The sequence below is a fragment of the Denticeps clupeoides genome, chromosome 19 (genome assembly GCF_900700375.1).
Source record: "Denticeps clupeoides chromosome 19, fDenClu1.1, whole genome shotgun sequence".
NCBI lineage: Eukaryota > Metazoa > Chordata > Actinopteri > Clupeiformes > Denticipitidae > Denticeps > Denticeps clupeoides.
The window spans coordinates 1,504,282-1,528,886 of NC_041725.1; the positions used below are offsets into that span (position 1 = coordinate 1,504,282).

The window sequence follows — 24,605 nt, forward strand, 5'->3', positions numbered from 1 at the left end:
TTTCTAATTGGTCTCAACAGCTAGAGTTGCCTAAACAAATAGGGTGACATGAAATGTGGAGTGAACAACAGAGCAAATAAAAAAAATGTTTAAAGAGGATGGGAATGAGGCAGGACACATACATTCCCAGCAGGAGCACCACGAGTAAATAAATATAAAAATAAAAATAGAAATCATTGCTTGTATTCAACATTATAAGTATGATTTAGCTTCATTGTGATTCCATAGATAAATCTACTGTTAGTAAGTAAGTAAACTATAATAACATTATGCACTTAAGGCAGTGCTGTGCTGGAAGATTTTAGCTTTACTATGCTCATATACTGTACTATCAAGTAACTTTTTAATTATGTCAACTTCAATATAACCACAGATCAAAGAAATAATTACTACTACTACTACTACTACTACTATTACAAAAAATAAACAAATAAATAAAACATCCCTTTGTGTGTCTTCAGCCACTTGGCATGATCCTGGGTCATGGCTGGGTCATGGAGCTCTCTATTGGGATAAGTTAACATCATTCAAATAATTTCCAAAAAGATGTAACAATGATTTCCAAATTTTTACATTGAGTACCTTTTTCCCTGAATACTTTATCATCTTCTTGGTATGTCCAGTTTAGGTTCCCATTGAAGGTTCCCCTGATGGCCAACTGTACCTGCAGCTGCATTCAAGGAAGATTTATGCTTTGGCTGCTGCTTTATAAATGGTAGAGAGACTTAATCAGCTATGTGAGGACCTCAAACATATTCTATCCATTCTTGAAAATTGGACAAAACATGTGGTTTAGTTTTGGTAAAAATATATTTTAATAATTTATATAATTAAAAAAAATAAAGAAAATGTAGACACCCATGTTCAAAAAATTAGCAAATACTAAATAATTTCAAAACCTTTCTGACCTTTAATATGACCTATAACCTACATAATTCAGTCTGAACATCCCACAGATTTTCTAATAGATTTAGGTCGGGGCTCTGGCTGGGCCATTCCAAAACTTTTCTTCTGGTAAAGCCATTCTTTTGTTGATTTGTATGTATGCTTGACATGTTGAAAGTTGAAATTCCTCCTCATCTTCACCTTTCTAGCCTGAAGGTTTTGAACCAAAAGGGACTGGAATTTAGAATTTTTATTTCCTCCACCCTAACTAAAGCTCCAGATCCAGCTGAAGAAAAGCAATGCCTCACTGTGGAATGGTGTTCTTTTGGTCATGCAATGTGTTGTATTCTGCCAGATGTACCCTTTGGAATTGAGGCCAAGACATTCAATCTTGGATTCTTCAGACCACAGAACATCTTTCCACATGCTTTCCACATTTCTTTTTTAATGGATTAATCCAATGTGACCCTGATGAAGGATTAATGCTTGCTGTGATTTTATTTTTTTTACCACTAAACTTGCCCTAGTCAAGAGTAAATGAATTTTTTCAACGCTAAATAGTGGCTGACACAATTTTTGGTAAACTGATTCTTACAAAAATTCTTAGGTAGCACCCCTACCTAAGCTTTCAATTTATTTGGTATATATGTGAAATCATTTGGAATCAGGTGTTTTTCAAAACTTTTCCATATCCCTTAAAATGTTTTTATCTGAAAATGTGTGATGTGTGTTTTGAGAGAGCTCTTTGCAACTTAAAAAGGAAAAACAAAATGCATGGGACATCAACTCAGTGAGTGACATAACACTCATTTCTAATTGAACAGTTATCATGTTTTAAGACTTTTGAACGAGTGTCTTGAGTGATGCATATTAATCTAAACCCTGCTGAAATGCTGAAACTGCAGCAAAGTGAAAGTGAAGTGATTGTCATTGTGATACACAGCAGCACAGCATACAGTGCACACAATGAAATGTGTCCTCTGCTTTTAACCCATCACCCTTGGTGAGCAGTGGGCAGCCATGACAGGCGCCCGGGGAGCAGTGTGTGGGGTGATGGGTTAAATGCAGAGGACAAATTTTACTGTTTGCACCGTGTGCTGTGCTGCTGTGTATCACGTGACAATCACTTCACTTCACTTCATGCAGAAAGTTTAGAAGAAATGTTTATAACAAAAGAGCTAAAACTAGCTAATGCTAGGGGTTCTTTTAGTAATGTTGTGCTTGTTGTTAAAGCATCTCCTCCAGCCTCACTCACCGTGTCCAGGACCTGTTTTGCAAATACAGGATCATTGGGATCCACTTGCCCCACCAGCTGCATCGACACTCTCACCACATTTCTGCTCACAACTTCAGTCACAGGCAGTGCAGTGCCTCCTCCTGGACAAAGGACACCATAAGCTGCTAATCAACTAGTCTGGCCAACAGAAACATATGACTGGTGCTAACTCACTGATGCAGAGAACTTGTTTATTCACAGAGCAGCTATCTGTTTTCCCCTGATTAGCATTAACTAGTTTGGTACAGTTCTGTCCTGGATTCACTGGAGGAAACAGTGTGGTAAATGAGTTGTTACTGGACCATTCCCACAACTGCGTGACTGGGTTTCTGCTGAGGCCAATCCATATGCTGTAGCCGGCAGGGGCCATAACGACAAAGGCCTGCTGCTCTTTGTCATTCATGATGCTGGCCAGCTCTCCTCCATTGCTTCTGCAGGCAGTCTGAGCATCTGACCAATTCTTCATATCCTTCACATATTCATATGTCTTCAATGTTGCATTGGATCCTTGATAAACTTGAGCACAAATAAGACATAAGACACAAAATAAGTCACTCATATAAAAGTATGGTATTTTGTGTTTATCATTGATCACAGTATATAAAATCAGTTGTCAATTTCTTTTCCTAAACCCTTTATATATACACACACACACACACACACACACACACACACACACACACACACACACATACACACACAGACACACACACAATTTTATGGCACACAGTTTGTTTTGCTGGACTGAACAACCTTACACACATTTTCATAAAAATACCAAAAACACTCACCATAGTGGCACATGAATGTAAATGGATTAGAACATAACTCTGGCCTCCAATTAGTTGAGTAGAATGTAGTACAATCAGTTCCAAGTGCATTTCCATAGCCCTCAAACCAGTTAAAATAATTAACTAGATCCTTGTCAACCCATTTCCAGCCTTGATTTGCAGCAGCTTCATGAAGTCCAATCCAAAATTCACCTTTAGTGACACCTGGAGTCTGCAGGAGCTGACTCCAGTCATTTTCACTGTAAATGGTGGCCAGGTCAGTGAACTGCGTTCTGCAGATAGAAAGAGCACTTGTCCAGCTCATCTGTGTCGACACCACAGTGTAAGTTTTGGGAGGGTCACTAACAACACCTAAAAACAAAGCCATGTTACATGTAAAGCATCCGGAAAGTATTCACAGTGCATCACTTCTTCCACATTTTTTATTTTACATTCCAAAATGGAATAAATGCATTTGTTTTCAGAATTATACACACAACACCCCATAATGACAACATGAAAATAGGTTTCCTAGAAGTTTTGGCAAATGTATTAAAAAGAAGAAATGTACACAAGTATTCACAGCCTTTGCTCAATACTTTGTTGATGCACCTTTGGCAGCAATTAGAGCCTCAAGGCTTTTTGAATAAAGAGGCTTGGCACACCCATCCTTGGTCAGTTTCACCCATTCCTCTTCTGCACCTCTCAATCTCCATCAGGTTGGAACGGAAGCATCAGTGCACTGCCATTTTAAGATCCGAGATGTTCAATCGGATTCTAGTCTGGGCTCTGGCTGGGCCACTCAGGGATATTCACAGAGTTGTCCTGAAGCCACTCCTTTGATATCTTGGCTGTGTGCTTAGGGTCGTTGTCCTCCTGAAAGATAAACTGTCGCCCCAGTCTCTGAGTGCTCTGGAGCAGGTCTTTATGCAGGATGTCTCTGTACATTGCTGCAGTCATTTTTCCTCTATCCTATCTAGTCTCCCAGTTCCTGGAGCTGAAAAACATCCCCACAGCATGTAGAGCTCAAGACAACTCCTTTGACTTTATGCGTGCTTTGTGTTTTGACATTAACTATTAACTGTGGAACCTTATATAGACATGTCATCTGAATCAACCAAAGTATTTTTTTCACAGGTGGACTCCATTTTAAAAGGCTGTGAAGGCTTTTTTAATAAATTTGTCAAAACCTGAAGTAAACTTTTTTTACATTGTCATTATGGGTTGTTGTGTGTAGAATTCTGAGAGATTTTTTAAAATTCATTTTGGAATAAGGCTGTAACATAAAAATGTGCATTACTTTCTGGATGCAGAGTATTAAACCTTAAACCTAAAATATATGAACAAATAATGGACAATACTGGACAAAAATATTGAGATACACCCCTTAATTATTAAATTCAAACCCTAAACCATACAGCATCCCTTTACACACAAACATATAAACAAAGAGCATTGATACAGTGATAGGTTGCCAAACTTGCAGTTTGTAAAATGTCACCTATTTTTGTTGTATCCTGACTTTTCTGGTGCTCTGGTTCCACATTCTGGGCTGCAGATGTGGATGTACATATTCATTGTGCATGTACCTGATTCCCTGATTGTGTACACCTGTCATGTTAAGTATAAATTATGGCTGTGTCTTATCCCCATCCAGTCATTGTGGACTTTTACTTTACTTTACTTTACTTAGCAGATGCTTTTATCCAAACAACTTACAAGAGGAAGACACTTTTAACCTTGTGTGCTGATTGCAAACACAATGTCATACGCGAATGCAAATTCTGTGAAATGGAAAGTTTTAGAAACTGACTCGCGATTGGGTTTGAAAGGGTAAGTAAACACAAAGATGAGGTGAGACACTTTGTAATGAGAATGAAAATAGATTGGGCTTACTTTGAGTAGGCATAGAGTTGAGAAAAGCTTCGTCAGACATGAACTCTATAACTGAGCAATGGGCTCAGGTCGATGCTGATTAAGTAAGCAAGGAATTACCTATCACCATGTTCCTTCTTCCTATGCCCATACCTTCAGCCAGACTCAATGACACTGTCTAATGAAAAGCCAGACTGAGGGGAGGTCCACTTCTGGAGAACCTTGGGCCAGGTTTATTGGTGGGTCGAGGCAAAACTTCTAACGAAGCGGCCAAGTTGTTGGTTGGTTTGTTCTGCCTGGCCATTGGACTTGGGATGATACACAGAGGAGAGGCTGCGGGTGGTCTTGATGGATGGACAGAGTAGAAGTAAACTGGGGTCCATTGTCACACCCAATGTACTGGGGGAACCCATGCAGGTGGATGACATGCTGGAATAGTAGTTTGATTTTGCAGATCATCAGAGGGGCAACAAGGTGGACCAGATTGGAGCAGTGATTCACAATGGTCAGAGTGGTGTTGTTCCCATTGACTTCACGCAGACCAGTACAATGTTGGGTGAGGGTCATCAGGGAATGGGAAGATGTCTTGAAGTGTGGTGTTTGATAGGGGGGCTGGAAGCTTGTGTGGATCTGGTCTTCCAAGAACTAACACAGTGGACAGAGGATGTGATTGGGGGCCAGGATAGGGACTATTGTTGACTGTACAGGATTGTCAGGTGAGTGTTGTTGTGAGAGGGCCTTGAACATCTGCCTTGATGTTCTTACTTCCAGATCAGTAGGAAAGTGTGAAATTGAACAGCTTCAAAGAACAGTGCCCATCTTGCCTGACGTGGGTTCAATTGCTTTGTGTTACGAATGGTGGGTAGATGGCAAGCAATTGAAGTCATTAAGCCTTGTTCTTCCCTGCCTGAACATTTTCCAGGTCATTTCCTGTCTTGGGGTAAACACCCAGCTCAAAATGTATGAACAAATTGCATGCCGAAAAAAGATTACAATATACGCACATCAAACGGGATGATGAACAAAGTGAAATGCACTGCTTTGGAGGTTTGGTGTGCAGAACAATATATAGCACATGGCTACATATTAAAAAAGTCATTTGATTTACCACTATAAATAACTTGTTTCCAACTCTTCAACAAGCCTCTCACAAGCTGGACATGGGATTGGTGAGTTGGTGAATTAGCAAACTATCATTATGGCCTGTTGGGGTGATAAAGTCTTCCACTCACTTCCACTGTCTTCCTCTCTGATGTGGGTGAGATTGTTGATAGATATGATGTCCAGTTGGGTGAATAAGGTCGCTTTCCATGATAGGGAAAAGAGGTGGCCCTTAGGTAGAATTGTGCCAAGAAGCAGTACAATGGCCATATTGCTGGGGGAATGAGGTGGTAATTGAATGGCTTTTTGTTTGTTAAATGCCGATGAGGGAGGACGGGATTGTTGGTGGAATAGATGGAAGGACCTATGGTAGAGGATAGAGGCAGGTCTTCTGGTACGGGGGCCCTCACTGGAGAATAAGACCAGCTGACCATGAGACGTGTTGAATCACCCAGGGGCGACAAAGGATTATAGGTGAGGTGGTGATGGAGGTAAGCAGAAAGCTTGATGTGAACCCGGGGACAGGCATAATGGTGAACTTTGATGTTTTATGGAATCTGACGCCAGAATGATGATGATTGGGAGAGATTGGAAGCCGTGTCAATACAATTTTCTGGCTGCCTCAGAATCAATAAGTATTGGTACCCCAAGAACAGTTGGACCAAAAAGTTAAGGTGGGAAGTGATGGCATTCGGCAGACCATCTTACTCACCTGGCATGCCCATTTCCGGGTTGTGCTGGGCAGATTGCATAATGATGATCAGGGGAGGCACAATAGGTACTGAGCATAGTTTCCCCCTGCACCTGCGTGGAATGAGGTGCTGAAGGAATGGGAGGTGATGAGGAGCTGATTGAGAGCTGAGAAGGTGGAAGAGTGGGTGTGGCGACTGCTGGCTGAGGACATGACAGGAGGTGTGAATCCACCATCTGCGCCAACTGGACCAGCACCTCAGAATTGGTTGGTATTTCTTGTGTGGCCAGCTCCTCAAGAAACAGCATGCACAGGGCTGTTACATCCAGTGTAGTCTTTGCTGCCAGTATCCGGAAATCCATTGTGAATTTGCTGACGATGGCTGTGCCTTGGTGCAGGTGGTACAACTATGAGGTGACATCCACTTCCCGTCTTTTCAGTTCCCATCACAGACACAACACACAAACTTTGTGGTGGAGGTTTCATGGAATGGGTTTCAACCTAGCATCTGCACACAAGCCTCACATCACCAACACCAAGTATAGAATGGGGTGGAAAAAAAGTGAAAATCATCCCACCCTCATCAGTGCCTGACTGTATTAGCACAAACTGCAACAGAAAGTCTGTGTTTGGAAACAATTTCATTAAAATCCTTGTTGGTGTAATGTTCAGTATACTTTTGTCCATCAACATCAAGCTGATTGAATAAAATGCATGTGTTGACAAAAGACAAAGAGAGTAAAGTTGTAAACTCTGCAGGACTCCTTGATATTTATGATCCACAGCATTGGAATAAAGATATGAATATGACATAGTAACCCCTGAAACCATAGTCATTATAAGAATTATTGCAATAAGTCTTAATAACAATACCCACTAATAAGCATAAGTATTTTTATGTTTACCATCACAGAACTTCAAGGTTTTGCCTGAGATTATATTCAATAGTGTATTTGACGATGGGGACGTGTTCTTTAGATAGCAGAAGTTTGTCCTGAAATAAAACAAAAAATGTTTTAGAGTTAGCAGTATTGCCATAGAAAATGCAACTAGAATGTACGTAATTAGCAAACAGCAAAACCAATTATTGTCATGCTTTTTAAAGCTGCTATTAAATGATTCAGAATTTGTTCCCTTCCCCATCCCCCAAAAATAATCAAGACAAAAAAATTAAACATTTAATGTAAATAAATGTATTCATAGAAAACAAATCATGCTTTTCAACAATAACACATGCACAAGTTGACTTGACAACATTTGGCACTGTTCAATCAAATGATACACGTATAATTTGGAGCTGATCCATGAACCATTATCCATGTTTTCCTGATTAACAGGTGTACAAATATGACACATCAAATGTGTCAAATTTCTTATCTATGTCCACATGAAAGAAAAGGGAATATGAGGGAGAAATGTATTTACCTTCATAAGTGGGGGAACTCTAATAAATAGAAACTTGTCAGTCAAAAACCACTCTTTGGACCAGTAAATACAAAAGTATCGCAACTGTAACAGAGTGCCACCCAATGGCAGCTGTAAGACAGGAGGTTATTTGGAAGGTATGCCTGTTAACAGAAACATAAAGTTGTGGCCAAAATTTCTAGACCCCCAGAAATTCTGGAACATTTTCCCTAACTTCTTCCCAATCTTTGCAGCATTGGTGAAATGTGATATAATAAGCTCAGAAAGAAGATAGTAGAGGCTCATGTTAAGGAGGGAGGTTACACTTCCATCTCTGATACATAGTGTCTGGAACTACTGTACGTTGCATAATTGCAAGTACAAGGAGACCATTTCTGTAAGAAACAAACCTGGTCATGGTCATAAGTGCAAGATTTCAAGAAATCTGGAGAGGAAAATAGTCAGAATGTCAGTAAGGAGCCCGAATATCTGCCAAGATGATTGTTGCTGACCTGACTCTTCTGGAGTCAATGTTTCAAGCAACACAGTTGTGAGGGAACTTAATCATTGCGAGCTTCAGGACCATTGTCCCAGAAGAACCCCTTTACTCAATGAGTGGCACATCAGAGCCTGATGTTTGCCCGTGGCAGCTGTAAAACAGGACCACTTGGAATTAAGGTGTCTGATGTGACCACTTGGAATTAAGGTGCCATCAGATCAGAGAATCTTATTTCTCACCATCTTGGATCAACATTTGAAAGGTAAAGAGGAGTAAAAATCTACTAAAAAAAAGTATAAATCTTTTTTAAGCACATAAATCTTTTTTAAACCATACATCTTTTTTAAGCACAGTTGGTCAAAAAGGTACCAAATGATGAGTTTTATGGTCCAACTCAAACATTAAAATGAAAAAAGATCAAATAAAGCCAATACCACAGGAATACTCATGGAATACACAGGCAAAATCATATATAGTGCATTTGGCAGGTTGGATGGTAAACATTGGTGAACAGCAATTTTAAGGTCTCTCCAGAGATGCTCAATTGGGTTTAAGTAAGGTCTCTGGCTGGGCCATTCAAAAACAGTCACAATCTCATTCGTTATATTAGCTGTGCGCTTAGGGCCATTGTCTTGTTGGAAGGTAAACTTTTGGGCCAGTCTGAGGTCCTGAGCACTCTGGAAAAAGCTTTCTGTACTTGGCTGCATTTACATTTACAGTATTTATCAGGCGCCCTTATCCAGAGCGACTTACAATCAGTAGTTACAGGGACAGTCTCCCTGGAGCAACTTAGGGTTAAGTGTCTTGCTCTAGGACATCTCTAGGATTGCTCTAGGACATCTCTAGGATTGTCAAAAGAAATGGAAAGCACCTGAGTTAAATATATGAGTGTCGACTGAATACTTAGGACCATGTGATATTTCAGTTTTTCTTTGTTAATAAATCTGCAGAAATGTCAACATTTATGTGTGTTTTCTGCCAAAATGGGGTGCTGTGTGTACATTAATGAGGAAAAATGAACATAAATGATTTTAGCAAATGGTTGCAATATAACAAAGAGTAAAAAATGTAAAGGGGTCTGAATACTTTCCATACCCACTGTAAGTATTCACAGCCTTTGCCATGAAAATCATAATTGAGCCCAGGTGCATCCGGTTTCCCCTGATCATCCTTGAGATGTTTCTCTGTCCACCAGTAAAAAAAAAATCTTGATTGGATTTGCACACACGCCTGTCTATATAAGATCCCACAGTTGACTGTTCATGTCAAAGCACAAACCAAGAATGAAGTCAAAGGAATTGTCTGTAGACACAAATCTGGGGAAGGCTACAGAAGTTCAAATCCACCAGGACTCTTCCTAGAGCTGGCTGGCCATCTAAACTGATCGATCTGGGGAGAAGGACCTTAGTCAGGGAGAGTGTGTGGTCAGAGGAGAAAATAGTTGCCAGATGGAAACCACTACATAAATGTCCCCTATTATTTTGGCTTATATGTATTAGTAGTCCCCTAATACACTATCTCTGATGTCTCTTTTTGAAATTCAGCCATGGGGAGATTTACATTTACTTTTTTAGGGGAGGGGTAGGAGGGGTAGGCGGACAAAGCATAAGAAAGGGGAGGTATCCTTTCCCCGTATGATGACATAAGGGGAGACATTCCATTTACAGCATTTACAGCATCTATCAGACACCTTTATCCAGAGCGACTTACAATACATAGTTACAGGGACAGTTCCCCCTGGAGCAACTTAGGGTTAGGTGTCTTGCTCAGGGGCTCAGTGGTAGTAAGTGGTTCATAGGCGAGTCTGTTACACACTAGGCTACAAACCTGATCAGACCATCCAGATCAGACCATCTAAGCAGCCGCTCTCTGAAAGGCGAATCAGACCGGCCAGAGCACTCTTTGTACATGTTTTTTTCTAGTTTTTACACACAACATCTTTGGAGACTTAACAAATATATTACCTGCTATCCGTGGTCCATTGTGGAGTTAGATATGAAAAGGTGACGCATAACTCATTAAGAGTGCATGCTAGCTGGCACTCTTGAGCGCTGGATGTTATGATTTGTTTAAAATCCTTTCCGGGGAAGTCTGTATCGATGAAGAGGCTACGGTCACAAGCTAAGAGGAATTATAACATACAGGTCAATGAACATTGTAATTACACACCATTTTATATTAGAATAGCTACAATTTACAGCATTTACTTGTGCATACCAGGGTCAAGTGTGGGGGATGTCAACTGTATGGCCTGTCAAAGCCCATTGAGACATACTGTATGTGATTTTGGGCTATATAAGAAATAAATGTTGTTGTTGTTGTTGTAATAACCAGTTGTAATAACCTAATTTCCTAGGTGATAGGGCTTGGTCGTTCAGTGAAATGCAGGTTGTGTGTGAAAAGCAAATATGGCCATTCTAAGAGGACAATTTAAGATACTTTGACATAAAAAGGTCCACATTATAATAGTTTCTATATTAGCGGTGTAAGGTATATTAGTTATGGGAGATTTCATTTAGCCTGATGTTGTCTTCATTATGCTTGACTGAAGTAACTATGACTTAAGTGAGAACTTTTTCTTGATATAACCCCACTTGTCACAGTCTAATAATAACATAGATGATAACACGAATTTGTCATTAAGTATAATCTTTGTAAATCTTTTCCTTTGTCACCACCACCTAGTAAAATGTGGACAAGGCGCTCCTCACAAATAATGTTGGGAAATTGCAGAAAAACAGAGATGTAGCCCTTGGTATTACCGTGTATTTGTGAGTTGATTACTTGCCTTGCCCATCAGAGAGCTCAGTTCTGATGCACACTAGGAAGAAGTAGGTAAGGAAACAATAATAAATATATTTTAATGTGTTTTCCCTGAAATTACAGAACGCACCAACCAACCAGATATCATTCCTTTAGATATGATTTCCTCAATTTTGGCATAATCATACAATTGTTTCTGATCTAACATAGAGATTCATACAGTTATACAGTTTATATTGGTTTCAACTGGATCACACAGATTATTCCCATTAAATATGGGATATTAAATTCCAAAAACACTACCACTTCCTATGCCTGATAAAACAATTGGAAAATTCATTTTAAAAATTATTTTAGAGCATTAAAGAGCACCATGTGCTTTGCGGAATGGATGTTTTGATATTCAGGATATGTGAGGTATGCTCTCACCTAGTAGGAGAAGCAGCTGTGAGATCCACATAGTCACTACAGAGACATCAGACAGTTACCTTAAAACAAACAATGCACTCGAATGTCTACAACAAGTCTAGCTATGTTCTACACACAGAAGGTTGGAATCATAGCTTTCCATTCGACTGGGATAGAAGTTGAGGTATTGGAAACAGAAATGTGTCAAATGTACTCATTTTCATTTGACGTTCAATGTCTTCTTCTGTTGTCTAATTCTGCTTTTTAATTCAAATTCATGTGAAATCTATTGCTGCTGTAACACCAGTTTCTGTAGTGTTTAATTTAATGATAGAAAATTCTAAAACACAGTTCTTTTTATAAAAGGAACAAAATATGAGCATCTTAAGCATGTAATGAAAAAAGAAGAAGAAATAAACTAAAATCTTACGTGCACTTCACTCTAGACTCAGGTTAGGCAGGTAACTCTGGTTGATCTTTTTGCAGGTTCACGCTTTTTGTAGGTTCACACTTGTCTTCCTCAAACTGATCCTTGAGAGAGAAGAGAAGTCAAATCAGCCAAGTCTGGTTTTTGAATAGGTTGCTACAAGACAGGAGATTTCTTTTGGACTGTTTGTTTTGCCCACCCACTCCCTCCCTCCCTTACCAGTATTTTCATGTAGAAATTCTGAGGCATGCAAAGTAGCCTTTCTCTCCAGTCTTGGAGGGTGAGATCAAGTTTACTTAAAACACTCTGATGTTATATAGTCATAAATATTTCCATAAGTTTACACAAGGCTTAGCTAACCAACCAGTACACCAGCTGAATTAAGAACAGCTCTGGTGATAACATAATGGCTGGAAGGATGCAGTGGATGGCAGGACAGTCAGCGACACACACAGACGTCCAGTTCTCATTCTAGCAAGATTCATTTCACTGTAAGCAACTAGCCTACTAAAACCTAAATTAGATGAACATGAATGATATCTGCCCTGAAGTCTTGAAATATTTGTTTTGAGATGTGGATATGTGTTCGAGAAGTTCATTATCCTTCATTCTCTCACATTGCATGAAGGCTGCATCATTTCATGCATTACTCTTCGTACCCTGATGCGCCATCTCTCTGGAACAGGGTCAATCTGGACTCATCAGACCACATGACCTTCTTCCATTGCTCCAGAGTCTTCATGAGTCATTCAAGGTATTTTTAGCGGAGATGATGTTCCCCACTATGCTTCCAATTTTTAATAATGCTTTGTACGCATTAACCCAATTTTAGTAGTTTCCTTAAACGCCTTAGCTGTTTTCTTTGATTTGACCCCTTCTGAAACAGATTAACATCTTTTCCACAACCACAGGATGTGTCTTCATGGTTGTTTGAGAAATGAGAAGCTACTCACTGCATCAGTTATGGTTACTTGTAACTTGTTGCAAGGTGAAACATTATTTTCCCAATAGTAGTAATTATCCAACGGGAGCCTCTTACCTAAAATCCAGATGGAAACTTTTTTTTGGACAGGCAGTGTATATTTCTGCTGTGGCAATGTAATTCTACATTTATTGTATTTCAATAAGTGAGAACAACACAAATTAATCAAACAAATAGTTACAGGCATTGTATGTCATTGTCAATTTTAATTGTCTATATCATGGCAACATGATACAGACAATTAAATTATAGACAGTCACCATTCTACTTGCTCGCTAAAATTAAGATAAAAGGGCTTCCCACCAGGAATATAGCTTGCCTCAGACAGGCATTTGATTTCTTTTGTCTTCTTTTTTTTTTCTTCTACATTTCAAGTTCTGTTATTACAAAGGCATTCAAATTCAAATTCAAAAATGCACATCTTAGAACAACAAAGCAGTCACGAGTTAGCACTATAAGGGAGACACAGACATATGGTCACACAATCTCATAAATCACCTTACTTGTATCTGTTCTTTCATGCTTTCTGATAATTAATTAATTATATTCTAATTAAGGGACATTATAAGGAATTATAACTAGGAAAAATGTACACTCAGGCATAACACTGGGCCACATTGCAAGTGGTGTCTTTCAAGTTGTCAACTTTCCAGGATCATTGACAATGCATATGTAGGATGTGCTACAAACACAAGTTCATTCTCAAATGGTTCGAGGGGTAGATCAAATTGATTTCTGCCATTTAGCCAGTGATTGTATTAATCAGATGAAGCCGCATTCACGTATGCCATTTTTGTTAGAATAACAACCAGATTCATACAGCCAGTATGCACCAGTACCTGCAGTCTCACAACTGAACTAAAATTTTACTTCCTGGAAACTTCAAACTGAGATTATTGCAGATTTTCATATGCTTTTGGCGAGTTGACTGGATTGGGTGAATCACTGGTTGATAATACTGACAGCTAAAGACTGTATCAACAAAAATAAAGCCTCCACATCTGAAACACAATTCTCACAAAGTTCATTTATTTATTTTGTCTCAAATGTGCTTGTGTAAACCTTGTAAAATGCAAATAACCAACAAGTTCATCAGTATGATGAAAATGCAAAACTAATTATACAAACAACATTAATCATGATACAGAGAATGACAATACAGTTAAACCTTTTTAGTAAAACAATTATTAAAACCTTTCATCATTTCACAAAATCAATATAGTACGGAAAATGCTCCAGTATTCTGGCAAAGATAATGGAATGTCCTAATAGTCCAAAAAATGTGCAGATAAAGTGGTCAAGTGCTCAAAATGCATTGTCTTCATACTCACATTGAAAAAGCTTAATAAACAATAATATACACATTAAAGTTATTCTGGGGTCTTTAAATATTCTGTGATTGTTCAAGGCAAGTCATTTTGTTGTGTGTCAGTGGTGACAGGAATGTGTTCCAACAAATTTTAGTACCAACAAATATCATCAGTACCCTCCAATCTGACTCTACAGTACTCGAGCATGGCAGGCTTGCTGGTAGCTGGTGGCGTTGATGACACGAAAGATGTCTTTACGAACGAAGGAGAGGAACTTCCCTAGAGGACACATGGGCGTGTCTCCGTGGCGGTCATGCGCTCTGCAGAACGAGGTCTTGAAAGTGAGGTCCTCGCCGTCATAGAGCACTCGCACAAAAAACGCTGGCTCCACCTTCTTCCTCTCTCCTGGACCTCTGTCTGAACCCCTTCCCCTCTCTTTAGCCCTTTTGTCCTCCGGCCCCCTCCATAGTTCGAACACCAGACGTGCTGCAAAGCTGGGAAACCCCGCCTCCTCCAGTCCCAGAGCGCTGAGCAGCGGCGCCATGGTGATGTCATGAGCTGAGGCCATGAAGACGAAGGGCTGCCTGGCAGCGCGGGTGGCACGCTCCATGCGGGCGGCGGTTGTGTTGAGGTAGGGGTGCGCCGCCAACACGGCGTAGCGGTGGTACAGCCCTGCTGCGCGGCGTGCCCGTTCGTCCTCGCCCTGCTGCCGCCGGATCACGGCAAGATGTTGCAGTGTCAGGCAAGAGGCGTTTCCACGGGCACCCGCAGCACAAGGAAAAGCCAGGTTGTGGCACAGATGGCACAAAAGGGCGTCCACAGGATTGGATGCCCGAAGCACACGGGGAGTCACACCCAAAGCAGCGGCCATGGCAACATAGGTCTGGTCCAGTTCGGTGTCCGCTGCGCGCTGATGGTACTGCCGCCGCTGCTCCAGTTCCAGGTAGCGGTTGCGGGCGGGGCAGTCGCAGGCAGCGCCACAGAAGAGCGTGTTCCACTGCTGTCGGACAGACAGGCGTGGCCAGGAGAAGTCTGGCAGCAGCCCGTACAGCAGGGCCAAAGCACTCTGCAGGGTGCGACTCTTCCCAGTGCTCTCTAACCACAGTTGCCCCTGTGACACCACAGACGACGCCACCTGCTGGCTGCTGAAGTAGGCCTGGTGCATAACCGCACCATTACGCAAGTGCTGAACCACACCTGCACAGATACAAAGGAATAAAACATTTCTTATTTACTTTATTTTCAAGGATATTTCAAGATTAAAGACTATTGTCGTTTATATATATTTTTTAATTACTGGTGCCTACTGGTGTCTAAATGACACCAGTTTTTGAGTACTGCAGATTGTGGGGTATGTTTTGTTTTGGATTTTCTTTTTGGAAACAGATTTGGAATGCTTTTAACAGGAAAAAAAGTTGTGCCATGCTGAGACTGAATATCGACATTAAATGAAATGTTGGAAATATTGATTGTGGTCACATTCGTTTAAAAAAAATGCCATTTTAACATTTAATGTCCCTATGAGATAGTCATACTGTTGTGTGGATGTTAAATGTAAACTTCAAAATTAAACGTAAACTATGTAACAAACTAAACGTGGAAAAAAAAAAAAAGCTAAAATCTATATATTATATATAAAAAAATAAAAAAACTTTCTTCAAAACATTGTTCAAAATTGACAGAATTGGTTCCAACCAAATATTTACATTAGATATGGACACACATCTCCAGTCTACACATTATGGAAAGAAAGGGCAGTACTGTAACGGTGGGTGGGTAGTAGAGTGCCGCAGCGGTGATGGTTAAGTGTTTAAGGTTACCTGTTTGTGTTAACTCCCCCATCTCACAAGTGCTGTGATTGGGCAGGCGGGGCAGAGATGAGAGAGAAGCATCCCAGTGGGCCCGTCCACTTTGAGACATATGATTGATGAAGGAGGACAGGAGAGGGTGAGATGGGTTCCTGGTAGAAAAAAAAAATTAAAAAATCTTATGTAATGCTAGAATTTAGAAGGATGCCCCAATATCTACAGACATCTGACAGACCATCCAATCAAATAATGAACATTATTTTATCTATTTTTCCACCGCTAATTCAATTTCTTTTTCATGTGCAATAAGGTTTCTACCTCACGATAGATATTTAGCATCATATTTTTGTATATAATATTTACAAAGTATTTAAGATATCTCTCCGGTTCAGGGACTGCACCTAATTTCATTGTTCTTGTTACAATGACAATAAAGATTTTCTGATTCTTCTGATTCTGATTGTGCTGGTAAAATTGTTACACCACTAGAGAGCAGTACAACCACTCAAGGCTTTCATTTCGAATGTGCGGTCAATATCTGGGTCTGTGAGTTCATATTTGGATACGGCAGGGGGATTTAATAAGTTAAAGATGATCAGGATTATTCTGACTGGTCCTTAACCCCACCCCTCCCCCAATAGATTTAAGATTAGTTTGGAGTGGGGTTTTTGTGTCAGGGGCAATGCCTGGCAAAAAATAGCTGCACCAGAACAGACACTGTTCACCACATTTCACTGCATTAAAGACATCACTTGCACATACTGATTTTCACTCATCCAAAAATACGTTTCAAGATGTCATCATAAATATATGGTACAATAGAGAAGCAGAAATGTCATAAGACTGATGATGTGTGTGTGGGGCATGTGAACTTGATGACGTCAGGTCTATCCGATCTGCTGTTCAGCAGATGTGAGAGATTATTCAATATGTTTCAGATTTCAGCTTTTTAAATAGCAACAGACTAATCTGTTATGTAATATGCTGCAATTCAGGAAAATGCCACCAACTGCAAGGCATTTACATCAAACAAAAAGGTGCAGGTCTTCAAGCAGCAGTTTAAAACATTGTGAAATTTAGTGACAGGTTTTCATTATGCTGAGAATGTCAGAAGTATAAAGGGTCAGAGGGAAGACACGGATGAGATGTGTGTGTATGAGGCATGCCACACTTCTTTGGTGACAAAGTGCAGTCGATGGCAGGTCTCTTGGTCATTGGGATTGAATAGAGTGGGTAGCGGTCACCATGGCGGATCATCACGTGAATGGACAGGAGCTTGTGATTGACAGGGCTGTGTCCTATGACAAAACCAAATTAAATTAAACATTACAATGTATCATGTACATTGCACACAAAAAAATGTTACAGCTACAAAACATGAACAAAAGTCACACGAAATCCACATTACAACATAGGTGTTCCCTTAATTTAACTTGAAGTGTCTCCATCTAGGATCTTCTGAAGGCCCCTAGCTAAAATTCTCTGTGTACTCTATACATGCCAAACGTCTGTACTCACTACTGAAGATGGACATAGCGTGTATGAAGTGTGTTCAAGATTTAAGCAGGGTGTCTGATGCTCCTCACCTTCCCATGAGTGCTGTGTACGGTTGGGGAGATTGCAGTAGTGGTAGGACTCAGCAACGGGGTCTGGTTCTGGGGGTGCAGTAAGGAGGACTGGGTTTAGCCTCTTCCTGTTTTTACCCCCAGACCTCTCCCCACCTGCCGGACTCACCGGCACCAGCTGCACTGGAGGGATATAATAAGAGCCGTGAATAAGTTGGATCCATTCAGAACTACAAATACACAATCAGATTGCTATACTCAATGTGGGAAAAAAAAAATATTAAACAATCCAATCCATTTTATTTATAAAACAATTTAAACAAGGCCAAAGTGCCATACAAACATAAAAATAAAAACAATGGGAAAAACATAAAATCAGTTATAAAATAATTTTACATATTTAAAAAAACTATTAAAAGGGAAGGAGCCCACATAATATTTAATAGAAGCTCATACCAGGGCTTTCCACAACTGAAAAAGCATGATCCTCACAAAGCTTCAGCCTAGCTTCCGGGACAACCAAAGTTAAAAGTGAAAGTGAAGTGATTGTCATAGTGATACACTGCAGCACAGTGCACACAACGAAATGTGTCCTGTGCTTTTAACCAATCACCCTTAGTGAGCAGTGGGCCGCCATGACAGGTGCCTGGGGAGCAGTGTGTGGGGACGGTACTTTGCTCAGTGGCACCTTGGCAGATCGGGATCGGGGCCGCTTCCTTATCCGCTAGGCCACCACTGGCCCTTCTAAAATTGGTGTGATGTGTCCATACCTGCTCAGGGGACCATGGTTTAAATGCGGCACACTTGTTTTTTCAGAGGATTTGAAAAAAATTAAATCTGATTTATTTTCATCAAAACTTAATGACAACCATTCTTTAATGTCCGTAAGACATTCTAAGAGTAGTTGGATGGAGTAGGAGTCATAAATCTGGCAGTCATCCACATAACAATGAAAAGCAATAACATGTTTTCTCAAGATAGTATGACGGGAAAGTAGATACATTGAAAAAAGGAAAGGCCCAAGAATAGAACCCTGTGAGACCCCATACTGGAGGTGCAACAGAAGACACAATAATAATCAAACAAGACAAAATATTACACTTGGTAATCTAAGAAATAAAACCTTAAAACCCATATTTTATTTATTTATTCACAGTATAACAGAAATGTTGTCATTTAATTAAATGCAGACAATGTAAAAGAATTTGTTCATGCTGAATTTGATGTATGAAAAAAGTTTGTACACCCCCAATATTTTAACAACAGCCATATACATGTCTATGAACTGAGGAGACCCGTTGTTGAGGTTTTGAAGCGGAATGTTGTCCCGTTCTTCTAGAAGTCTTTGTAGTTTCAAAATGCTGCAAATGTTTTCAGATACTGAAAGGTATGGACTACACCCCTACCAAAAAGCTATACTGTGGTAATAGAATAACTTCAGCTTTGTCTGAAAAAATATGTCATCTGGATGGGAACTGTATATTGCCAGTGTATACACACTACAGAATTGAAGGCGTTTTTGCATTTGTGCTATATACCAAATCTACAGGTACTAATGCATAACAGGCTGGAACGTTTTCAATGTTGCATTTTAAATGAGATAGAATATTGCACTAGAACTTGTTATCAGAACCAGCTTGAACATTTCCAGCTATTTGACAATGGCCACTACGGACCACTTGGACCAATTCTGTTAGGTCCTGACCTCTGTGGATTGGGAACACCCCACAAGGGCTGAAGATGCCAAGCCTACCAAATATTCTGTGTCTTGTAGTTTGAAATTAAACTACAAAAAAAATTTTTTTTTATTTATGTTCAGAAATGTTTTGTTTCTGGTGAGGTCCACCAAATCCTGACAGGGATTGGACAGATAAGTATTCTTTACAAATATATGTTTCTATAGCAATATTTGATGAAAAAAAAAAAAAGCAAATTAAGTTGTGTTTAATTAAAGAAATACATTGTCAGCTCAACACTACACATAGTTAAAAGGAAAAAACACACCCTACCCCACCCCAATATCCTGACTGTGTTATTTTGCTTAAGGGTACGATTACAGCTGAGTAAACATTACAGCTCTTCTTGTGTCATCCTGCCGTGTGACTACAACACACACAGAAGCAGTTTGTGTGTGTTTTTTTCCCCACCACCATTTTTGTCTCTCTCAAACACATGAGAAATTCTCTCTCTGTCTCTCTCTCTCTCCAAATTTCCACAGAAGACATCATTAAGTAAATACTGGAAGTGATAGGTTTTCAGTCAAGTGGAAATAACCACGGTGGTTCAGAACAGAAGAAAACTTTATGGAAGGGCGTGTGCACGTTTGAAGTTTTTAACCATCTGGTGAATGTATACTGTAATATATACAAAAAACATGGTATCAAATGTGCCACCGATCCATTCTGTAGGAACAAAAATAAGATTAATCAAACTGCCAATAATATGGTAAGTACTGATATCCAAATTCTCTGTGACCTCTGACATTTAATTGCTCCACTCATGCTGTTAATAAGTTCTACTTCTTGTTTCATGCAGAACTGAGGCCAGACTTCACATTACAGTAACAACGTGTCTGATGACACACTGCATGTTTAAATAAACACATTTCATAACTGGTTCTGTACAAAATAAAGAAATGACCATGACCACCGGGTGCAACCAACAGAGGCAGCATCACCGTTGCCAAGTAAAAATATGTGGAACAGTGAAAATTTCTTAACTGACTGCTTGTTCCTGATATTTGAGAAATTCAGAGTTGTGGTACCATCTGTACATTACTCAATATTCAGTTATTAGTGCAAGCAAGTAATAAAAATATTAACATTAAATTAATCTCTTTTTATGCCTCTGGTGTGGAAATACTATAGTCATATTGGTGCACACTGCTCTGCTCTGCAGCTGATTTACCTGATAAACTAAAATATCTTGGATGGAAGGAACCCTAGAACCTCCTAAGGAAGAGTAAGAAAGAGTAACTTAGCAACCAGTGCAAAAATGTTAACTCACCAAAAATAGCAACAACAAGCAGAAGAAACATCTGTACATGGAACTGCATGATGAAAATGAAAAAGGGCAGTCGGAAAAACAGCAGGCCAGTCAGCAAGGGAGCGTGGGTGGGCGTCAGACTGAGAACAGACTGTTCAGACAGTCAGTGCAACTGGCGCACACATTACGACCAATCAGAAAACACCTTGGATTTCTTAGCCAATCACAGACTGGCTCAGAAAAAAAGCAAGCCTGTACAAAGGTCCTTTTGTAGAGCACTAGATTCAGTGGCACAGAAGATGTATACAAGCCGCACACCACACAGTCTCACACAACGCTATTATTAGCGTTGTGAACAAGGCTTTGAGAAAGTGAACAAGCAGGAGCTACAGGAGCGAGCAGGCGGTCCCCTTACATTAAAAATTTGCTTTGTGAGATTCCCCTAGCCTGTCTATGGTCCTGCAGTGGCTAGGAATTGCAATAGGTGTAAAGCATGCTGTACCATTATGTAGTCACAAGATTTTTTTCCCTGTCTGTACCAAACATTGAAATGGGGAAATATCATAGTGGGACTGGTTCAAAGTAGCTGTAATTCTGCACCAAGGGTCTGCATCCACAGAACTTTGTCTATCTGAGGGAAGTTGGTTTGTGCCCACAAATTTATCCTCCAGGTTGGTTTCACCTCACTCCCGCCTTGAATAGGCTCGTTAAGTGAAACAAATGCAGGGGGAGCCCCGCCCTGGCAGCTCCTCCTGCCCCCATTAAGTGGGTCGTGACAGGGTCTGGAGACAGCACGGAGAACGTTCTGCTGCCTGCAACATCCTCCAGCATGGCGGGTTTGGCAGTGGGTCACAAATAGTGTGGGGTGGTACACACAGCCACACACAACATTTCACACAGCCCTCCATGTGCTCGCCAGAGGCCTGACTGCCATTAGGTACCGAGATGAGATCCTCAAACCCCTTGTGAGACCGGTTGGCCCTGGGTTCCTCCTATTGCAAGACAATGTGGCTGGAGTGTGTCAGCAGTTCCTGCAAGACAAGCAGTTCCTGCAAGCACATCTGGGACATCATGTCTCACACAGTCCACCAATGGCAAGTTGCACCACAGACTGTCCACGAGTTTGTTTATGCTTTAGTCCAGGTCTGGGAGGAGATCCATCAGGAGGCCATCTGCCACCTCATGAGGAGTAGGGAGGTCATACAGGCACGTGGAGGCCACACAAGTTGGATCAGACTGTAGTGTGTTTTTCCACTTTAGTATTTAGTGTGACTCCAATTCCAGACCTCCATAGGTTGATAAATTTGATTTCCATAGATATTTTTTGTAAAGAATATTTGATTCATTCATTCGATTCAAAATATTTTTGTCTCAGTGGTTTAGAGTCACACAATTACCAGTATAACCATGGTGTAAGGTGGTGTGTGTGTGTGTGTGTGTGCACTCAGAATACTCACAGTACTGCAGGCTGTAACTCAGGATGGCCAGCACCACCCCAAATAAAAGCAGCAGGATGAAGCGGCTCCTCGCCAACATTGTCCTCTGATTGGTCCACAGTCCTGTCCATTAGCTGTTCATTGTCAGACTCCTCTTCCTATCGCAGACAGAGGCAGATATAGGACACAGCCGCATAAATGTAAAAACACTACAACATTGTGTTATACTACTCACAAGTCTGGCACATGACAATCACTTCACTTCATAACAAGAATGTAACCTTCTCTCTCACAATGGCAGAGTTCTCCCAAAGGGAGCGGTCCATTCGGAAGCCTCAAACTATTCAATACCTATAATTATGATTAACAATATACGTGGACCGCTGGGTTCGTCCTGTTTGTTCTGCGAGTTTTGTGACATCGGCATTCCAGTTACCCGCGATCTGTATGCACGTTTTGTCCTATTATGGAAGCACCGGCATCATCAGCATCATCAGCAGCGCCGTATTCCGATCCACGGCGACGCTTGCAAGTTAAGGTAGACTCTCCTGCAAGTGTCGCGGCGGAGATCTAACAGTAAACCGCGATCGGTTTCTACACGGCAGCGGCAAACGCTTGGCGGGCTACTGCATTTAAAAAGAGTGAGAATCTTTACGAGCAAAGAAGGCAACTTGGCGTCTTGCTACACGATACGGTTCACGTTTCATGCTTCGTTGATCTCGCAATTGCGACAACGGACACGTATGCTACGCAACAGTACGATTAAATATTGGAGAGAAAGAGAGAGAGAAAATATTTGAAATACGTACCGGTGGTGCCCCAGAGCGAACCTTATTTTAAAAAAAGGAGATACGCGAGTCGCAGTTTCTGGTGCGAGGCAGTAATGTTGCCAGGTTTCACGCAAGAAACAGGAGTATCAGTCTATGAAGAGGAGCTCAAAACTAAAGCCATAATACATCTTCAAGCGCAGAGTACTTTTACTATTGAAATAGATTAAACTACTCAAACAAAGCGAAAAACACGCTTCGTTTTAAGCGATTAAATGCTTATATCACTAATCTTAATCACACTTGGCAACATCGATTGCAGACGCGCGATTACAAAGGGTCCTCGCCAGTGATGACGTCACCTCGCAGTTAACCCTTTCACGACACTGACTATGTTGCCACGTGTAACGTGTCATAGATATATACACTAGATGCCGCGTTGAATGGGGCGTCTATGGGAGCGAATGCGTCAATACAGCCGCCATCTTTGGACGGGGTAGCGCTCCTTTTACATGAATGAACGTCTATCAGGGCCAGGGCCAAGGTGGAATACAGAATTAAAGAACCATAAACCGGCATGTTCAAAATATTCTCTGCATATAGAGATTTTTTCATTCAAAATAAACCTTAAGCAGACTCCTACCACATGCAGAACAATGCAAATACAAATACCACAAAAAGGGCAGCAATGTTCAATGAAAAACCCTGGCAATCCTCACAATGAGCCCTGTAGCGTGACAACTCATATATATATATATATATATATATATATATATATATACACACACACACACACACACACACACACACACTTTCCAAAACAACAGGCATTTGTATGGATTTGTAGAGACCAATAGACAATGTAAAACGTTTCAGACAAGGAAATAATTTATTTTTATATTTAATGTGAAAAATGAACATCTATTTACCCGCTTATTGGGAAAAATAACTATAGCCGTACGCAGCTCAAAAGCCCGTCATCTTCGAATGCGCTTAGAACCCCGTCCAAATATGACGGCGATATTGACGCATGCTGAGAGGCTGAATGCGACATCTAGTGTTTACATCTATGGCCACGTGTGGAAGGTTTCAGTGTTCCTAACCTCCAGGCAGGGGCGGTCCTAGCTTGTTTTTGTTGCCCTGGGCGAACACACACAGAAACATAAAACATATTAAGAATCACTTAATAGACACTTTGGTGTGCACACAACTCAAATTAATTGTGACATAATGAGCTTTTATTGACAATATTATGAATGAATGAAATGTGCTTAATTTGGAAGCACCCTGCCCCCCTTCCCTTTAGAAAGGTGTGAGACTTCAGCCCAGCAGCAGCAATAGTAAGCAGGCACAACGAGTACACAAAGAGGCTGAAGTTAACTCATTATTCACAGCTCCTTATTCCAATTGTCTGTTCCACCTGAAATACTGCCATCTGCAATAATATTTATTTTACATGGAAATATTTATATTCATTATAAATGTTTACATGGCCAAAGTTCCCAGGTCAATTTTACAGTGAGAAATGTTTTTGGCTAGAAAGGTATTAGTTAATACTATTTTATTTTACACAATCTTTTTTTACCCTTAATAAGTGAGTTTTCAAACTTTTAAACTGTAGTTTGTTTAGTAAAAGAATGCCATTCATCAATC

The 24,605-nt window shown here is 40.4% G+C and overlaps 3 protein-coding genes across 7 annotated transcripts; all 3 read right to left on the reverse strand.

The window, feature by feature from the left end:
• Positions 1-63: 63 nt before the first annotated feature.
• Positions 64-3,103, reverse strand: LOC114769646 (regenerating islet-derived protein 4-like). 2 transcript variants are annotated; one of them, XM_028962841.1, is made up of 5 exons: positions 2,953-3,103; positions 2,336-2,677; positions 2,141-2,259; positions 583-670; positions 64-504 (listed from the first exon to the last, which is right to left on the reverse strand). In XM_028962841.1, exons 1-5 carry the CDS (start codon positions 2,963-2,965, stop codon positions 482-484), a joined length of 585 nt encoding a protein of 194 aa, XP_028818674.1. In that variant the 5' UTR covers positions 2,966-3,103; the 3' UTR covers positions 64-481. The 2 variants fall into 2 exon arrangements, with proteins under 2 accessions (XP_028818674.1, XP_028818673.1); XM_028962840.1 differs by having other exon boundaries at positions 2,141-2,262.
• Positions 3,027-12,230, reverse strand: LOC114769594 (plasma kallikrein-like). Its single transcript, XM_028962781.1, has 7 exons — positions 12,103-12,230; positions 11,694-11,729; positions 11,290-11,322; positions 10,466-10,622; positions 7,504-7,592; positions 3,145-3,303; positions 3,027-3,052 (listed from the first exon to the last, which is right to left on the reverse strand). The coding sequence occupies exons 2-7, from the start codon at positions 11,722-11,724 to the stop codon at positions 3,027-3,029; spliced, it is 495 nt and encodes a 164-aa protein (XP_028818614.1). The 5' UTR covers positions 11,725-11,729; positions 12,103-12,230.
• Positions 12,231-14,093: 1,863 nt separating this feature from the next.
• pxylp1 (2-phosphoxylose phosphatase 1) lies at positions 14,094-23,285 on the reverse strand. 4 transcript variants are annotated; one of them, XM_028963074.1, is made up of 6 exons: positions 22,995-23,285; positions 22,207-22,343; positions 17,786-17,947; positions 17,371-17,497; positions 16,212-16,351; positions 14,094-15,588 (listed from the first exon to the last, which is right to left on the reverse strand). In XM_028963074.1, exons 2-6 carry the CDS (start codon positions 22,283-22,285, stop codon positions 14,582-14,584), a joined length of 1,515 nt encoding a protein of 504 aa, XP_028818907.1. In that variant the 5' UTR covers positions 22,286-22,343; positions 22,995-23,285; the 3' UTR covers positions 14,094-14,581. The 4 variants fall into 4 exon arrangements, with proteins under 4 accessions (XP_028818907.1, XP_028818908.1, XP_028818910.1 ...); XM_028963075.1 differs by lacking the exon at positions 22,995-23,285 and adding an exon at positions 22,421-22,661; XM_028963077.1 differs by lacking the exons at positions 22,207-22,343; positions 22,995-23,285 and adding an exon at positions 20,771-21,348 and having other exon boundaries at positions 17,786-17,942.
• Positions 23,286-24,605: the final 1,320 nt, after the last annotated feature.